We start from the raw sequence: 19,031 nt of genomic DNA on the forward strand, positions 1-19,031 counted from the left end.
CCATCATGCAACAATCAGGTAAGTACCCTGGTGGAGTCCTGGTTTGATGAACACTGAATAACCTGGCAAAGCGGGGGGTGTTGTAATTCTTGGCGAAGCCTGTACTTGAAATCAAGTTCCTCCTCGGGTCCCCAACGTTCTGCCTCAGTACACCAATGCCAGGTAGGACCATAAAGCGTGAATATAATAATTCCGCCTTCACGTGCAGTCACGAGCTGCTCCTGGCAGTGGCCACTTGCCCAACCTGGTATCCGAGGCGGTACTACGGCAATTCGATCCCTCGAAAAACAAAATGAAGTGTTGCCACTTGAGTCAGCAGAGCCGCAGCACTCTTGAAGAACGGGACCTCTTACATGCGCTGCCAACACGCACGTGAAAATATCACAGAAAAACCACTCCCAATGAAGAGATCAGAGGCCACAACGGGGAACTTGTGGAGGAACCTTTTACTGTGACAGATTGCAGAGCGTAATGCATTTCGGCGAGTATGCCTTCATCAGACGCTGTATCAACAACAGGAAAACACCAAGCCCCTCCTTTTGAACTCCTGCGGTCCCAAACCGATAGGAAAGTCAGCTGACACCACCAGATTGCCTGCAGCTGTAGTCGGATCATTAAAGACTACAGCTCCCATCATGCAACAATCAGGTAAGTACCCTGGTGGAGTCCTGGTTTGATGAACACTGAATTACCTGGCAAAGCGGGGGGTGTTGTAATTCTTGGCGAAGCCTGTACTTGAAGTCAAGTTCCTCCTCGGGTCCCCAACGTTCTGCCTCAGTACACCAATGCCAGGTAGGACCATAAAGCGTGAATATAATAATTCCGCCTTCACGTGCAGTCACGAGCTGCTCCTGGCAGTGGCCACTTGCCCAACCTGGTATCCGAGGCGGTACTACGGCAATTCGATCCCTCGAAAAACAAAATGAAGTGTTGCCACTTGAGTCAGCAGAGCCGCAGCACTCTTGAAGAACGGGACCTCTTACACGCGCTGCCAACACGCACGTGAAAATATCACAGAAAAACCACTCCCAATGAAGAGATCAGAGGCCACAACGGGGAACTTGTGGAGGAACCTTTTACTGTGACAGATTGCAGAGCGTAATGCATTTCGGCGAGTATGCCTTCATCAGACGCTGTATCAACAACAGGAAAACACCAAGCCCCTCCTTTTGAACTCCTGCGGTCCCAAACCGATAGGAAAGTCAGCTGACACCACCAGATTGCCTGCAGCTGTAGTCGGATCATTAAAGACTACAGCTCCCATCATGCAACAATCAGGTAAGTACCCTGGTGGAGTCCTGGTTTGATGAACACTGAATTACCTGGCAAAGCGGGGGGTGTTGTAATTCTTGGCGAAGCCTGTACTTGAAGTCATATATATATATATATATATATATATATATATATATATATATATATATATATATATATATATATATATATATATATATATATATATATATATATATATATATATATATAGTGAACTGACTTGGTTTAATTGACTGTTTATGTATTTCTTTGTATGGACTTATGGGAACAAAAATATGAATGACTGGAATATTTGTGACTACTTTTTCTACTTATGCTGGTAGTTCTGAACCATTGCATGAAGTGATTACAAATCACCAATGACGCTATTGAGTACTCTCCTTTTGAGGTCATTTGTACCTACAGATGAGACAGAAACAGATTCATAGACTGGGATTCCTAATGCTATAACAACAAAATCCTCCCAGTGTGCCACAAATATAGCCTTATGATTCTTCTGTTATCATGGCAATGACAGAGCTGATAGTTATTTTTTCCCCTCGTGTGTGCTTTCTGGAGATGAATGTGCAAGTGCGTGGGTGTCTAATAGATGTTCTCACTGAGCCCCAATGGAGCTACTTTCCAAAGATGAACACAACTAAAAGAACACTTGTGTGTGTCCCTTGCCTCCTCAGTAGGCACCAGGGTTATGTACATTCCTTGATGTTGCGGCTTTCGTAAGTTGAGAGAGTTGGAGTGTAATACAGTCTAGGCATTTGTAGTGTATTTGTAGAGGGTAACAAGTTGTGGAGGACATCAGAAAATAAAAAGAAATCAAATCTGTGGATGGGACAGGGACCACCAGTTTTATTGTAGTTTTTTGCAAGTGCTAAACAAACATTTTTGGGAAGCAAGGGGATGGTCCAAGAGACCATATGTTATATTTTCTTACTCCTCTGATGAAGCAGGAGATGACATTAGGTACATTTTAGTACATATGTTTATATTAAATACTAGATGCCCCTTGTGTGTAAACGTGTGCTTATTTTTGTGATGATGGGTAACACAGGAGGCCCCATGTCCTTTTGATATGTTTGGAGGTGGGTGTAGTGAATGCCACACATATCTAGTGTGTGGGAAAAGGTGTTGCTTTATTTCAGACTTGATTAAATAGCAACATCGTTTTTGGTGTCAGATAGATAGTATTTTGTTGCCAAACATTTTATCTCTGATAAGGTATGTTCAGGAGAGTTTAGCTATACAGGCAATTTAATGGAGCAATTTAGGTTACTGCATTTGTTATCAACTTTAATTAGAACTTTGCATATGCTCTCTAGTGAAAAGTATTTGTTTTTGCAAGTTTTAATCTATTTCTTAATCAAGGACATTTTAGGACCAACAGTGATTCTTCCCAATATCAAATGTAAACACATTGATCCAGTATCTGCGTGTTAAAATGGAGAAAAAACTGCTTTTCCTAGAGACTTTCTTAACCCAACTCAGGAGCACAATGTAGACCATTGGTACTCTCAAACATTTTCCCAGGCGCCAAACGGTTAGGTCTGTGGTGTGACCGAAGGCTGCATTGATGCCAGCAGGGTAGTGGTTGGGAGGGCGGTTAAGGGTGGGTGTAGGTGAAGCATAGCATGTACATTTAGTGGCTTAACTTCACAATTTGAAACCAGAAAATCAGGGATCAATCCTGGCTTTGTCTCTTGACCAAATTGTGTGATCCTAGGCCGTTGTTTTATTTCACTTTTCCTTCTTTTTCTTTATAATCACATATGAGTACCTCAAAATACATAACTTTGGGATGTGCACTGTACAAAACCTTCTGCTGCATTTGATTCTATAAACTCTAATGTGGATGTATAATAGCAACCCAGGCCACCCAAATGGGGCACATTACATATGACTTACCTCTTACTTAACAATTAGCAGTGTTACCAGGATGAGGGGGAAGCATGAATGTTTTTAAATTCATGTTAAAAATCAATCACTTTTAAAAAAAATACTTGTCAAATCACTGAAATCATCTGATGTACTGAGGTGAAACAGAAATGCATGTTAAATACAGTTTTTGAATTCTGTAGAGACTTTATCATATTCGTACTTGTTTCCTGCAAGATGTCATTAAAACAAAGGTGTTCCTAAAGTTAAGGGGTGCAGAGCACTCTCATTTCTTCTTTCTTTAACTTCAATTAATCTTTAAATAAAGTCTTTCAGTTTATTTAACATCTTTCTAATATTAGTGCTGAGTTGAGTAAACAGCAACCCAGTGCTATTGTTGGCCAGGGGACCGCATGTAAAGGTCAGGAGGGACGCATGTGGCGCCCCCGGGCCATACTTTCAGTATCACTGATTTAGGCCACCTTAGTAGCAGCAGCAATTCACTCATTCTCCTACATCACACCCGAAGTAGGGAACAACCTCCCTGAACACATCAGAGTCTCCTCCTCACTCCTTGAGTTCTGAAAGAAGCTGAAGATCTGGTTCTACTACACACTTGCTCAATTTCCTGGATACCCACACGGACATCTAGGTGAGTCCTACATATCACCATTACGTAACCTTAGTAGGAGGCCTGTAGACTTCCTATTACTACACTTACCTCTCCACTGCTAGATTCTGGCCTGCGATGGGTCTTTGCTAGGGGGTCCGAATAATAGTATTTTGGGATTCCATGGCACTTGGCCCGCCAGCACAACCAGAGATTTGTAAACAAGTTTTGCATCACGGTACTCTGGACCTCCTCTTAAAGGGAATGATGTCAGGTTTCACTTTTTTAAATTAAAAATGTCACTATATGTCTGTCGGTGCAACCAATCTAATATTCTGAATCATGTCCAATGAAATGTTGTTGGATACTTTAAGCTGCTTTTTTGTACAGACGTTTCTAATTTGCTTGAATAAAACAATGTTTTTACATTAACTGCTTGAGTTTGACGTCCATGTTGCTACTTTATTTTCATAATTAGTTGGTATAATTTATAAAGCCGTGAAGTTCACTAAATAGAAATTGCACCGCTCTTAAATGCTACTAGACGGTTGGAGGAATCTCAAAATGCCCCTACTGTCTGAAGCGGCAGGAGTCCTTTTTAGGTCTCGCCTACGCAGCACGCATGCGCCGCTTAGGAGAAGACCACTTGATATTGATTCACTTTTTGGGCCAAAAACGTGCACGCGTTGTATTGCTTTGAATGGCAACGCGTGCACGTTTGGCGATTCCCTTGCGGGAGCGAGCGGCACCATCTGTTAGCAATTATCGCGCCCGCTCCCGCAAGGTAAACGCTGCGCGTCTCTGCTCTCGGCCGCTCTCCCCCCACCCCTCCCACTTGTTTATCCAGCATCGTTTTACAAGGACCTCACACACGGGTCTCTTTTCACCCTAGTATTGCCATATGTTTCAAAGACTAGAGGGGAAAACTTTTTATTAAACATTTTGGAGGGTGCGGAGCCCAAGGGGCATGACATTTTAATGGAGTGAGGCGATCAGGAGAGGTTTTAAGTCCCAAAAAGCAAGCAATGTCTCCCCCGTGCAACAGCTGTATAAACCTTTTTGGATGGAGTTGCAATCCCTAGCAAATTGAAGGAAACCTCCCAGCCCCTCATGCCTGTGAGATTACCTTGCATTGCGCATACGTACAGCTAGGTGCCTCTTGTTCTGAGCATGCTCTCTGTGGTCGAGAGGTGTAACATTTCTGAGCCTGCGCCACGGTGTGCTATCTGGATAATACGCATGCGCACAATTTGTGCGTGTGTTCTAATCGGCCTCTTTGTACATGACTGTGCACATGCGTGGGGCTCAGACCATTTGGCTGTGAGCATGAGCAGTGGACAGCACGGTGGCCACCTAGCAGACTAATGCTTGTTACAGGCAGCGGGCAGTGTCTAAGCGCACGGTACATGCTGACAGCGGACTGGAAGCCTTGATAGCCATGCATCGACAGCAGAGGCCGGCCTCGGTGAGTACTGCCGCTGACCAGTTTTAGGTAGTATTAAGACGAGGTAGATAAAAAGTCAGCTCGTGCATGTGCTAGAGACCTTGAATGTGGGTACTGGAGCCTGTTACCAAAATACCAGTACACAGTGGTGTTAAGCGCGGTTAGCACCTTTTATGCAGCAGTCAGGGAACGACTGGACGGATCGGGTACTGAAATAAATTGCATAAAATATCACGTTCTTGGGTCAGGTGTAATTTGTGCTATAAAGTACGAAGCCATACACAGTGAGTACTACAGTGCACGTCAGCCTATTGCACTGAAGATTACAGTGTGCTTTATTTAGGTTCAGAGAGTGTCATCTTGTACCTTAATCATGAGCATTGTGTGTACCTTAACGTACCATGTCAGGAGCAGTGAGTACCTTCATGAACCGTGTCGAGTACTGCGGCTACCATCATATAACATTTTTAATATGATTTAATATTATTTTCAAATGATTTTATGGTCAAATTGTACTGGTTTGTTATTAATTGACTATAAAGTATTTATATTTGGAGCCAGAATCAGTGAGTACCATTACATTACATGCTTGAGTCAAGTATATAAAATACTCTCAAGTATTGGCTGTGCAGGTGCAGTGAGTACAGCCGTGTACTGGACAAAGGTTGAGTACGTCACTGTACTGGGTCCTGAAGCAAGAAATATTTTATGTTGCCTTTAATTTTATGGTGTACTGTCACCCGTAAGAGTATCCTGGCGCTGTAGTAGGTGTTTTAAACTGCCCTCAGGAGGACCTACTTGAAGAGTCAGGGTTCATCATCTTGTGGAACTCAAGAAGAGAGGAAGAGGGTCTGATGTGTTGTAGGAGATTGGTCCAGGCTTTAGGAGCCATGTATGAGAAGACACTATCTTCTGATCTGCTTTTGTGTATGTGTAGCGTGTGTGCTATTGAGAGTTGCAGAACAGAGGTGCCTGGAGGGGAGCTGTTCGTGTAGGCAAGTCATGTGCTTTAGATTGCTTTGTAAATGTGGGTGAAGAGTTTTAGGAGTGCACACTTTTGTCTAAAAAAACAGGTGTAGTTCCCTTAGGTGAAGTGTGATGTAGGCTCAGCCTGGGAGATTGAGGACTAGTCTGGCTGCTTCGTTCTGGACGGTCTGGTTGGTTATTCCTGCATATAGAATGTTCCCATAGTTCAGTCTGCTGGTGATGACGGCTTGGGTGACTGTTTTACCTGGTGTTGTTTGATAGCAGTTGAAGATTTTCTTGAGCATCTGCAGGGTGTGAAAAGAGGATAATGCAACTGCGTTGTCAACTGCACCACCTCAGCACCAGCACAGCATCACTCAGCACCAGCATCTCCTCAGCATCACTCAACACCACACGGCACCACCTGAGCACCATCACAGCATTACCAAAGCATCACTCAGCACCACCTCAGCATCATTGAACAACACCTTAGCTTCACTCCGCACCACCTGAGCACCACTTCCGCACAAGCACACCACCACCGTAGCACTACGTCAGTTTAACTCGGCATGACCCCAGCACCAGTGCAGCACCACCTCGCTACCAGTGCAGCACTACCTCTGCATCAGTGCAGCACCACCACCTCCGCATCAGTGCAGCACCATCACCTCAGCATCAGCATAGCACTAGCACATCATCACTCAGCGCCACCACAGCATCACTCAGCACCACCTCAGCTCCAGCGCAGAATCTCCTCAGCATCACTCAACAGCACCACCGCCGCATCAGTGCACCACCACCAGCAAAGCACCAACTCGGCACCAGCGCCACCCCATCACAGCACCAGTGCAGCACCACTTCAGCATTAGCGCAGCACCAGCAAGCACCAACTCCGCATCACTGAGCACCACCTCAGCACCATGCCAGTATAACTCAGCATCACCTGAGCATCAGCACAGCATCACCTCAGCACCAGGGCAGACAAACTGGGAGACATTGTATATATTAATTCTTTTTTTAAGAAGGTTGTTCATTTGTACATAATGTTTACTTGGTTATATATAAGGCAACAAAAATGCTTATAATACTTTATTATATCTTTTCAACATGCTACACAGCAGCTACACTGCTCTACAACATAGCTTAAACACATTGGCAAAACCAATAGCTCTCGCTAAACACTTAGAAGGTCCCAAAGGCGAGACCTATTGGCTATGCCAATGCTTGTTATTTTTGAAGGCATGTCTGTCAGTAATTTTAGAATGCTTCATATGTTGAGCGAAAGGGAAAATCTATCTGAATATTATATACAGAATTTGCATTTTGCTGCCATATTTATCAGTCACTGGGTTTGTTGCTATGTAATGGGCACCTTCTAAGCTTACATCATAGATGGTGTAGTGGAGTGATCATATGTTGTGTTACTTTGCTTAGAAATCAATTAATCTCAGTTATACCCATGGACTTTAATTAATACATTATTTTGAAGCTTTGGAAATACGTTTGTCATGTAAATTGAAATTTTCCTCTACCAGCTATGTAGAAATGAGTGTTTCCTGTGTGCAACCTTGAAAATGGCTTTATCCCAAGAATATAAATGCTTAAATCATGTAATTTCTGTTGCAGTTTATTGATGGCCGACTAACAAAACTGAATGCAGGAAGGGGTTTTACAGATGCATTTGAAGAGGAGATTACTTTTGGTGGCTTCAGTGGAGGTAAAATATTCACTCCATATAATATGCTCCTGAACATGAAACACGGTTCCTTTTATCTTTTCACCTTTTCATGCAAGCTTTCATCACTTGAGCATAGACGGAAACAATAAAATCAGCTTATTCTGAGTTAGTTTAGAGGTTGTATGTGGAAACATGTTAAAGGGCTGTAAGTATGTTTAGTCTTACAGTTTGATTCAGGTTCCCAATTGGTTGGGCAAATCTTGAGGCAAAAGAGAAACCAAAAACCTGCATTTCAACCCAAGATGACTGTTCTCTCTGATGAAAGGCACACTGTTGCAATGTTTCCCTTGTGTACACCTTCCTTTGCAAAGCACACCTTTGTCACTTCATTCATTATTTCATTTATTTATTTTATGTATTGGGTTGTAGAGCGATAAAGTTGCCAACAAGCCATTTCACAGAAATGTACAATGAAGAAATGTCAGATACAAGGGAAAAGGTGGAGGCCCTGAATGCTCTGTCATTTTAATGAAGACGGTTTAGGGATAGCACACAGTCAATTATGAGCAAGCCCAAAGATTTGCTTGGAAAGATGAGTTTTGATGGCTTTAATATCTTAGAAAGTCTGCTTCGATGTAAAAGTAATTAATTCCAGATGATGGATCCTTGTAGTTAGAGGGGTGCCCCCAAAAACAAGTTTCTAGATTTGGGTCAACCTTAGGTGGGGGGGGTGAGGGGGGGTTGGTTGAAGAGACACAAAGGAGCACTTCCTTCAATAAACTCCTTAACAAACAGGTAATTCAACATGATTTATTGCTGAGCAAATGGAATGAAATTAGAGTAGGAGGCATCATTTATTTGCTCCAAAATAAAGGGCCAAGCAAACAGCTTAATCTAAAAAAGACTTCAGTAAGAAAATATCAGAAGAAATCATGGTTTGGTATACGCAAAGTCTCGTAGGTAGGAAAAGAGTTTGCTGGTGACATCGTTGAAAGACCGATTTGTCGGTTCATTAGAAAAAATGTTTCAAGGGCTCACCACATTATAGTGAAAATGTTATTCACCATCAAATAATGACTTTTTCTTGTGGAGAAATGCCATTTTATTAACACTGTACCTTATAACTCTTGAGTAGATTAATTTGTTTGAAACCTATAATCTTGCAGAAAACTAGTCTACAGGTTTTTGCTTCATGTAATTAAACGTGTGCCTGTTTTATTCTGCATATCCCTGTTATGATTAATATCTGGTCTCTCACGTAGCTTTACTCTTTGTCGACACAATAAGCTCGCAGAAGAACCGCTTTCATTAAGAAACATTGTCTTTTTAGAATGTTACTTAGACTCAAGATGTCAGATAGTAAAAAAAAAAAATATAGAAGTACATGTTTAGAAATGTCCTGCATTCTGATTGGTCTCTTAAAATAAACATTGCTTTGAAACCAGTATCGGTGATGGAACATGCATGATGAATTATCAAGCAAAACATTTTCTTTAGAAAGAAAGAATTCGTTATTTCTACCCTGTTCAAATTACATTTAAAGATGACTATTTCATACTGCAGACACAAGTCTACCCGCTCCATCAATTAAGGACATTAACACTGAGCAGAGGTTTCACATGATTAGTTCCTGATTAATTCTTGCATACAGTTATTAACAGCTGAAATATGACGAGTTAACTTTTGGAGAGTGACTGCCTCTGCATTGCGCCATCTGTTCGATTTTTTAGAGATGTTTAAACTCTATTGTTGGTTGGAATTTAAAAAATATTCTGCAGATGGTAGACTGTATGAGGAAATGGGCAAATCCATAACGGTACAGAAAACTTAATTCTGCACAACTGCTTACTCATGTTTGTGCAGTGCACACTCTGCCTTTGGTAGGTACTCCAAGCGCTGTTGCTTTTGGTACCCTGAATAAGGTTTCGAGGATTCCATTGAAGACTTAGTCCGTGACTCGAATTGTGGGGATATCTGATAATTTCACATGAGAACGGTCACAGATGTACTACACAGAGGAGAGCAGTCTGGATTTAAAATGGCAAGTATGGAGCTGTGTACTTTGAGGTGCATTTAACATCATTGTATTGCAGTTATCAATTGAGCGTTGTAAAGTATTGTAAGGGGTTTAAGTCACAATCCAATTTCACCCGTTTGTTATCGTTGCCCAGGTATATTTTATTTTTATTTCATTGTTTATCCAAAAATTTGAATTTCTTAGATTTGATAAACGAGCTCTCTGTAAATATCCTCATAAATAATTGTTGATGGGTACGAGCAAGACTCGTGCTGCATTGTCTGCTTTATCAGCATAAATGCTTGCATAGGTGTCCCCAATACATACTATTAAATAATGCATCTTGCGCAGCATATTTTATCAGTTTGCACATTATCATACCCTGAGAGGACTAGGAGATCACTGAGCCTTAGTTGTCATTGTTTATTTTCATACTACTGATAATTGCGTGGACTGAAATACCCAGAATGTAAGTAGTAGTCAATCTGTATTGATACTATAAAAAAATATGAAAATTTACACAATTGCTTGTTAATGTGTATATTCTGTCGCATTGCACTTTGATTTGTCTCATTATTATAATTTGTTTTTAATTATTTTGTATAGCATGGTTTTCCACTACTCCTGTTGCTTTTGTTAATCTAGGACAGAAGAGCAATTTTTTCTAAAAAAAAAAAAAAATAAGGTGCTCCACCGTTAAACATATTGGATGCGATTTGCAAAGTTGTTTCCCATTTAAGCCACATCTAGTTGTGCAAGTAGCTTACATTGCAACTGCAAAGTGAACCTTTTGTTTCACAAAAGTTTTAAATTGCACTGGTAAAGCGAACTACATGTACAATTACCCCAGCATGCTGGGATTTTACATTTTATTAGTTTAAAGTTGGTTATCATTCAAATCTTATGAACATTGGATGATATTCACATCCATATAATATTCAAGCTAGGTATTTCACCAAAAATATTTTGTAATTAATACTTTATTAATAGGCGGTTAAAGATACAGGACATCAATTAAAATAGTCCCAAAATACATTGAGCAAATCGAATAGCATTTCAGTACATTACAACTGTATAGGTCAATAAGAATCAGCAAACATACTCAAAAGGAATAGGCACCTGGTTACTCAGCTTGCCAGTTGCCTGTGGACGCCAGTTTCTGCTTGTTCCAGCCTGATTCAGTGACACAGCTCCCACACGGCTTTTCTCACCCTGGTTTTCCAGCTCACAGTGTTTCCCCCCAACAGGATACTCTCCGACCCTAGGACCTACTTAATGCAGGCTGCAGCGAGACTGCTTCAATAGGCACCTGGGCACTCAGCTTGCCACTTACCTGTGGCCACCAGTTCCTGCTTGTTCAGCCTGATCCAGTGATGCCACCGCTGCCTGGTTTTTTCTACCCAGGTTTTCTTGCATGCGTTTTCTTGCTCACCATTCTTCCCACCACCAGAAGCCTTGTCGACCCCAGGACCTACTTAATGCAGCAGGACTGCGACTGCATCAGTAGACACCTGGCTTTCCACTGTGGCCTCCAGCTCCTGCTTGTTCCAGCATGATCCATCACACTGTCTCTGCCCGGGTTTTCCCGTTCACCGTTCTTCCCACCAACAGAAACCCCACCCACCCCAGGACCTGCCTAATGCAGACCTTGGTGCGACCATGCACAGATGCATGCAGCGGGCATGCCAAAGCCAATTCCATTGCGCCTGTCCATGCCTGGACCATGCCCAGCACCGTGACCTCTGGCCCTCACACAGATACACCATCACCAATTGCTACACCCTTGATCCCGGATTCCACTGCAAATGCTGCCACCCCGCTGACCCACTCTCCACAATGGACCTTTCACCTGCCCCCTCTGCCTCAGCACACAAACCAGCCACACCCCGAACACACCACAGACACCACCTAAACAAAAACACCTACTCGCATGCATCCTTTTCAACACACGCTCACTATGCAAACACACCACCAAGATTTGTGACCTCATCTCCACTCTCACACCAATGTCCTCTTCCTCACTGAGACCTGGCTCAATCCCACTTCTGCATCCGATATCGCAACCACAATTCCCAAAGGATGTAAGATCATCCACAGAGACTGTATCAACAAGCCTGCCGGACGGATTGCTATCATACGCAAAGAATCCCTCCAATGTACCACCACAAATTACATCACCCTAGTCTTGGAGCACCTCCACTTCCGACTCCAAACAGACAGCAAAACCACCTTCAGAGACACTCTCACCACCATCCTCAAGGACCACGTCCACCCTTCTGCAACTTCATTATTGACTTCTTGGCCCCCTTGCCATAGATTCCAACAAATACATTTTCCCTGCCAACTTCCAACTGAATGACCACAATGACATCAACACTACCAACCTCCTCAACAACATGAAAAATCCATCAACCAACAACTCTTCTAACATCTGGAATGGAACCTCTTACTCGACTCCTCCCAATACGGATTCAGTAACAACCACACCACCAAGATAGCCCTCATCCTTGTTACCGACAATTTCCAGGCCCTACTCGGCCGAGGAGAGACTACGGCTCTGATCCTCCTAAACCTCTCGGAAGCCTTTGATAAGGTCTCCTACCACACACTCTTTACAATGCTGTACAACATAGGCATCCAAGGAGTCACTCGGAGATGGAACGCCTCTTTCCTCACCGGGAGAAAGCAAAATGTCTGCCTTCCACCATTCACCTCTGAACCCAACAAAATCATCTATGGAGTACCCCAAGGGTCGTCGCTCAGCCCCACCCTCTTCAACTCTTTTATGACACCTCTGGCCAGCATCCTCAACACCCACCGACTCAACATCATATCCGACACCGATGACACACAACTCATCCTCTTCCTCTACAAAGACACCACCGAAACCAAGACAAACTTCCACAACTGCATTACAGATGTTGCCAACTAGATGAAAGAAAACTGCCTGAAGCTCAACTCGGAAAAGACAGAGGGACTAATTTTTGAAAACAAAAGCTTCCCATGGGACACTTCCTGGTGGCCCTCAGAACTCGGACCCACTCCTACCCCCACTGCCCATGCAAGAAACCTAGACATTTTTTCTGGACAACAAGCTAACCATGACCACTCAGGTCAACTCAAGTCTCCTCCTCCTCTTTCTTCATCCTCTGCATGCTTCTTAAGATATTTAAATGACTACCCCAAAGCTCAAGACTCATCATCACCCAGGCCCTCATCTCCAGCCGACTGGTCTGCAGCAGCGTTCTCTACACAGGGATCACAGCTCACCTCCTCCGAAGACTACAGACCATACAAAGTGCTTCAGCCAGACTCATCCTGAATCTCCCTAGATGAACCCATGGCACCCCTACCTCAGGGAACTCCATTGGCTCCCTGTATAGAAAAGATGCCAGTTCAAGCTCCTGACCCATTCATACCCCTGCAGGCCCTACACAACTGTGAACTCTCCTACTTGAACCACTGGCTGAACTTTCATCCCTCCACTAGACACCTCCACTACACTTCCCTTTCTCTAACCCTCTCCCCCGCATCCGATGTAGCAGATGCGGAGGGCAGTCCTCCTACCTAGCAGCGTAGACATGGAGTAAGCTACCCTTTCATCTACGGACCTCCCCATCTCTTTCAGAGTTCCAAAAGTCCCTGTAGACCTGGCTATTTGTCTAATCAACTGGCGCTGCCAGTTCCTGGATGCGCTCATGGGTGACAAGAAGCGCTCTACAAATCTACTGATTGATTGATTAATATATGCACCAAATGGTGAGTGCTAGATAAGATTAAAACATAAACATTAGAGTAAAATACACATTTGTGATTCGATTTCATCTGAGTTTTACAGTACATATCCTCACAGGATTTAGCCACCATCTTGAAAGTACTGAACAAGACCATATTTTACCTGATTCACTATAAAATGTTTATTTGATGTGTATGATCTAGATTACTACCCATATGGGAGCATAGCATTCAATGGGTTCTCAGGAATAAGAAGGAAATACTAAAGCAGTGAACAATGTAAAATGCAAAATTGTGCTGTGAAAACTACAATGCTATAAAGAATTTTTCACAAACATAGATGTAACTCTGCTTCTCGAGAAGCAAAAAAACAGAAAATGTGATGAACTGTGTGTAACCAAAACTAAAAACTCAAGATGAAAAAAGTCCAACTTGAAATATAATCTATATAGGGTTCGTTGCCACTGCAGCCAAGAAGCTTAACATATCAAGAATTATTTCCAAAAATATTGCAACATTTTACAGTGTGACAATGGCTTGAAAGTGACTTTAAAAGGAACACTCAAATGACATATTGTAATGTAATACTCCTTTGGGGTAGATTGATGCATTGATAAGAAGACCATGTAAAACCTCCAACCCAGTGGAATGAAAACAGCTCAGGTTCGTCCTTCCAAAATGCCAGTACTTACATCAGGGTGCTAGTGAATAATGGCTGGAAATCGACACGAGAGGCTAGAGAGTGAACCAGTTGTTCACAATTACTAGGTGGCAGGCTTGATGAGTTATGCTCTTCCATATATCCTCCTTTTATTGTATAGATTGGGAGCACTGTTGGAAACTTAATAACAACGATATGAAGCCCCACATAACGTTATGGGCAAAAGCATGTATTGCTGCTACTGCTATTCAGTCTTCTGTCCATACTCGCATACTAACCGTCCTTGAGAAACTATAGAGTGGGACAAATGAGTACTTGTGTAAAGTTGTATCATTAATCACTTTGTTTTAACCTATTATTGATGAAGAAAAAGAGACAAATTCAACAATTTACAAAATGGCTGTTTTAATACTTACAGGAAATTCAAAATCTTACCGGGAGTGGATGTACACAGTAAAGGTATGCTTTTCTTTATGGTTTTTGGTGAGGGTGGGCCAGGTCTGTTCTGGTGTAAGAATGCTGTGCATCATCAATTGAGAAAAAATAGTTGCTTATAACAGGAACGTTTCTACATTGTATGGGTTACGCAATGAAACAGTGAAAATATTTTCTAGGTGGCTGCTTAAGTCAGTGGACACATTTCTTAAACTCTGCAGCCTATTCACAAATTTAAACTTATACTTAAGCAAATCTATGCATGTAAGTTACTCTTTCACTGTTGAGTAACTACACTACTTAAGGCTGTTCACCATTTATGAGCGTAAAGTTATTCAAAAGTGTAGACTTACATGTCCCACCCCCTGAAGCGGGAGTAGAGTCAGTAAAAATGTCATATACAACTGTAAAGTTACTAATAGTAGTGACTTTTTGACATATTTCACATTCTGCACAGGTAAAGTAAAGGAAACGTTTTTAAGTTTATTAAAGTGTAAATAACAGTTACATTATTTTTTGTTATTGTTAATTAACTTTATAGGGTATTTTAAAAGTAAAACACATTTTTATTTAAATACAGCATTGTTATCCTAATTTTGAAGTAAATATTTAATTAATTTAAGTACAGTAAATTAAAATGTAAGTATTATTCTAAAGATTCGATAAAAAGTACCTAAAGTTAAATTGATATATTTTAAATATTGAGGATTATGTGTAGAAATAATTGTAATTATTCATTAAAAATATACCTTTACATGCATTTTTTAATTTAAAAAATAATGAAAATATTTTATACCTATGTTTTAAATTTATATTATATTTTTTAAACATTAAAATACATATACGTATATTCTTTCAACTTTTGAATACATAAATGTTTTTTTTTTAAATTGCATGGGTTTCTATTTTAGGCCCCTACCTCCATTATCTTCTAAAGGAGGGTGTTATAGTATCAGTGGTCAGCCATGGGTTGTGCTGGACTTATTCTAGCTCTGAGTTGGAGTGTATTTACTTTAGTTTTGGGTGCTTGTTGGCTGTATTAATTATAGAAGTGCAGTTTGTGTCACGAACGGGCTTACTCTTTTCTGTGTGTTTGTATAGCCCTTCTAGGAGTATGCATTTCCCAGCCACTCTTCCCTGACCCTCCCACATTTACTACTGAAATATATACCTATGTGTGCGGAGATTGCTACAGTCGGGGTGAAGATCTCTGCATATAAGACTGGAGAGGCAGTGGTGTAGATCTCCACCCGTTGGTTGGTCAATAGCATTTTGTAAAACTTAAGTATTTTCATTGTAGTACTACCTTATCTGTTTTTATGGAAGTATTAAAGGGGCGGGACTCGGGTGATCTGGTTGTGGAATGGCATCTACATCCGTAAAGAATAGAGATTTGTCGTGCTAAATACAGTAACAGAGGTGGGGGCTCGGGCCTGAGGTCATTTAATTAAATTGAATGTGATATCTGCAGGATCTCTCAGAGCGTTGCCCCAGGTAAGCTGATTGACAGCATCACCACTCCTTTCAGTCAAGCGGTTTTGGGCCGTCTCGTTGGCTAATTTTTTAGTTTTATGGTTTGTCTTAGGTACAGTAAAGTGTTTTCTCTTACTGAATTCAGATTACGTACTCTTTGGTGAAAAGTTTCAATTGTTGGTGTTCTCTCCGCTAATAATGACATGTATACATCAGTGTAATTAATACACAGAGTACTGAGTTGATTTTCCTATGATTCCGGTCTGTGAAACTAAAGTAGTTAAAGATCATTGGGTGTATTAGCATTTCAGTGAAAAAAATCAGTTTAGAAAGCTTTTTCTTCTTGAAATACAGTTAATGGAATGGAGAGTTAATGAAGGATTCACTTCCTTCTTTATATCAAAGCCTTGGGCTGATAATTAATTATATGGTCTACTGCGATTCCGTAATAGCGATTCCTACAAAGCAGGAATCACTATTAGGGAATCGCAAATAGGAAATGCCATTGCAATCCCAGCTATGGGCAAAATAGAAAAAAGTTTGCATTCCCTAAATTGCGATTTCCTAATTGGAGGCACCCCGAATCTCCTGGGGCACATGTAAGTGGACATATGTGGGCTTCATGTCACATCAAAAAATGCATATTTGAATTTTGCACATGGTTACCATCGACCTCAAGTCAATGGTAATTGCTATCAGTGCCTAAATGGCCGATTCGCATTTAGGAAATGTGAGGGACATGTACTTTAGGAACTGCAAATAACTCTATTTACGATTCCTAAATAGCAGTTGCAATTTGCGATTTCTAGCAGTTAGAAATCGCAAATTGCGACCGGTTTTGGCCCTTTGTACATCTGACAAGGCCATTTAGCACTTCTTAATGGGCCGATATAGCGATTCAGCCCCTCAATAAATTCTATATGGCTTTGTACATCTGGGCCATGGTATCTTACAGTAGGAAGGTCTGCATGTGTATTGCTTACTTTTTTGTGCTGAACCAGTGTTTTGAACTTACTTTTCTTTCAGAAGTCGCTCTCTCTTTTGGTAAGAGGTGTACATTCCTCATAGTGTGAGGTATCTGTTGCTGCCGGTATTTCTGCTGATTGCGGACATTTTCGCTTTGGGAATGTCCGCCGAGTGGCAGAATGTGGGCCAAGCACGGAAAGATGCTGGTGTAGCCAGGGCCTGTGCTGTCCTCGCAGCACATTCCATCCCCCTGAGTTAGGTGTGGCGGCAGATTCGATAGGAATGTTATCAGTTTGGTTTTGCAGTAGCTCTTTGAAAACCGAGGACTTGAAATCGCCTGGATTTAATGCAGCACGCAGCTAGCCCTTACAGCAACGCACAATTACTCTTCTGTGACTTCCAACCCTTATCACCGTCAGTAAATACAGCAAACAACACTGAACTTAACTCGCTTCAGTTTAATGCATCAATCTTGATGTCAGCAGTATCCGAGCAGAGGAAATGGAGAAGCAGATATGTTTAGGATGGGATGTACTGTTTATTTTATTTTTGGCTAGCTTCTGTACTTTGTTTAAGATACCAACAGTTTGTGATGATGTACGGTTAGCAGAATACATCACTGTGTTAGAATGTGCTGATAATATGTGTTAATAACATAATGTGTATTTTATCGTGTACAGTTCTGGGTTCAGTGTAGCTGGAACAATGAGAGCTAGTCTAGTTTATGATGCAAACAGACACATCTTTGTATACAGCACCCAATTATTACATTATTTCATCCCACTCAAAACTTATAATACAAACATTCATGAGGAGAGGAGTTGGCCTAATGGCTAGGGCGGTCGACCTCTAATCTGGGGAACTGGGTTCGAGTCTCGGCAATGACGCTGAACATCCTGTGATTCTGGGCAAATCACTTAATCTCCACGTGCCTAACAAGAATGAATGTGTCCTCATGTAATGCAACTGGTGCTGAGTAAAGCGCTCTGATACCTGACTCAGGTCAAGTTTACGCTATATAAAACACTGTAAAAAAATGTTTTTGTTTTTTAAATTCACGTAAATTAAATCTGCTATATTGATTTATCATCCGATAAAGATCTTCTAAAATATATGTATAAGCTACTGACAACACAAGATCAATAGTACCTAGTTCATATCCCGCTCACCAGCAGCATCATATATTCTTGGCAGTATATCAGCTTAGAGCAGATCCTGCTTTACTGCCGAATGCAGACATCGGAATATAGATTCACGCTCTTTTAGACTTGTACGCTCATTTATGGTATATCTGCCCAGGCACCTAGCACATACTCCAACTGAAACCTAAAATCCTTGGGCCAGCTCCCCCTGCAACAGTCCTCCTGTCCAGTTTACCCGCAGTCCGCTACCATCTGCTGCCTTCCGTTTAGTGCCTCTGTTTTCTGCTCCTTTTTTGCCTCTTCTCTGCTAGCTCCTGCCCTCTATTTTGCCTCGTTCTGCTTGTTTCTGGCCTTTATTCTGCCTTTTTCTGCTCGTTTCTGACCTTTATTTTGTCTCTTTCTGCCCCTTTTTTACCTTTATTTTGTCTCTTTCTGCCCGTTTTTGACCTTTATTTTGTCTCTTTCTGCTTGTTACTGACCCGTATTTTGTCTTTCTGCTTGTTTCTGACTTGTATTCTGCATCTTTCTTGACCTTTGTTTTGCCTCTTTCTGCTCCTTTCTGACCTTTTTTCTGCCTCTTTCTGCTTTCTGACCTTCATTTTGTCTCTTTCTGCCTGTTTCCCCCCTCTTACTACCGTTTCCCTGATCACCCTGTTTCCCTCCTCCTTCTTTCGTCTTGTTTCTGACCTTTATTTTGCCTCATTCTGCTCATTTCGGACCCGTATTTTGCCTCTTTATGTAGTTTCTGACCTTTTATTTTGCC

At 41.6% G+C, this 19,031-nt stretch overlaps 1 protein-coding gene across 2 annotated transcripts in view; it reads left to right on the forward strand.

The window, feature by feature from the left end:
- DENND1B (DENN domain containing 1B) overlaps positions 1-19,031 on the forward strand; it is a 1,072,082-nt gene that overhangs the window by 905,310 nt on the left and 147,741 nt on the right. For both annotated transcript variants that reach the window (XM_085601836.1, XM_085601835.1), the window contains 2 exons: positions 7,788-7,878; positions 14,671-14,711. In XM_085601836.1, coding sequence (XP_085457962.1) covers positions 7,788-7,878; positions 14,671-14,711 — 132 coding nt within the window. The remainder of the gene's footprint in view (positions 1-7,787; positions 7,879-14,670; positions 14,712-19,031) is intronic.

The sequence above is a fragment of the Triturus cristatus genome, chromosome 4_2 (assembly GCF_964204655.1).
Source record: "Triturus cristatus chromosome 4_2, aTriCri1.1, whole genome shotgun sequence".
In the NCBI taxonomy this organism is placed as follows: domain Eukaryota; kingdom Metazoa; phylum Chordata; class Amphibia; order Caudata; family Salamandridae; genus Triturus; species Triturus cristatus.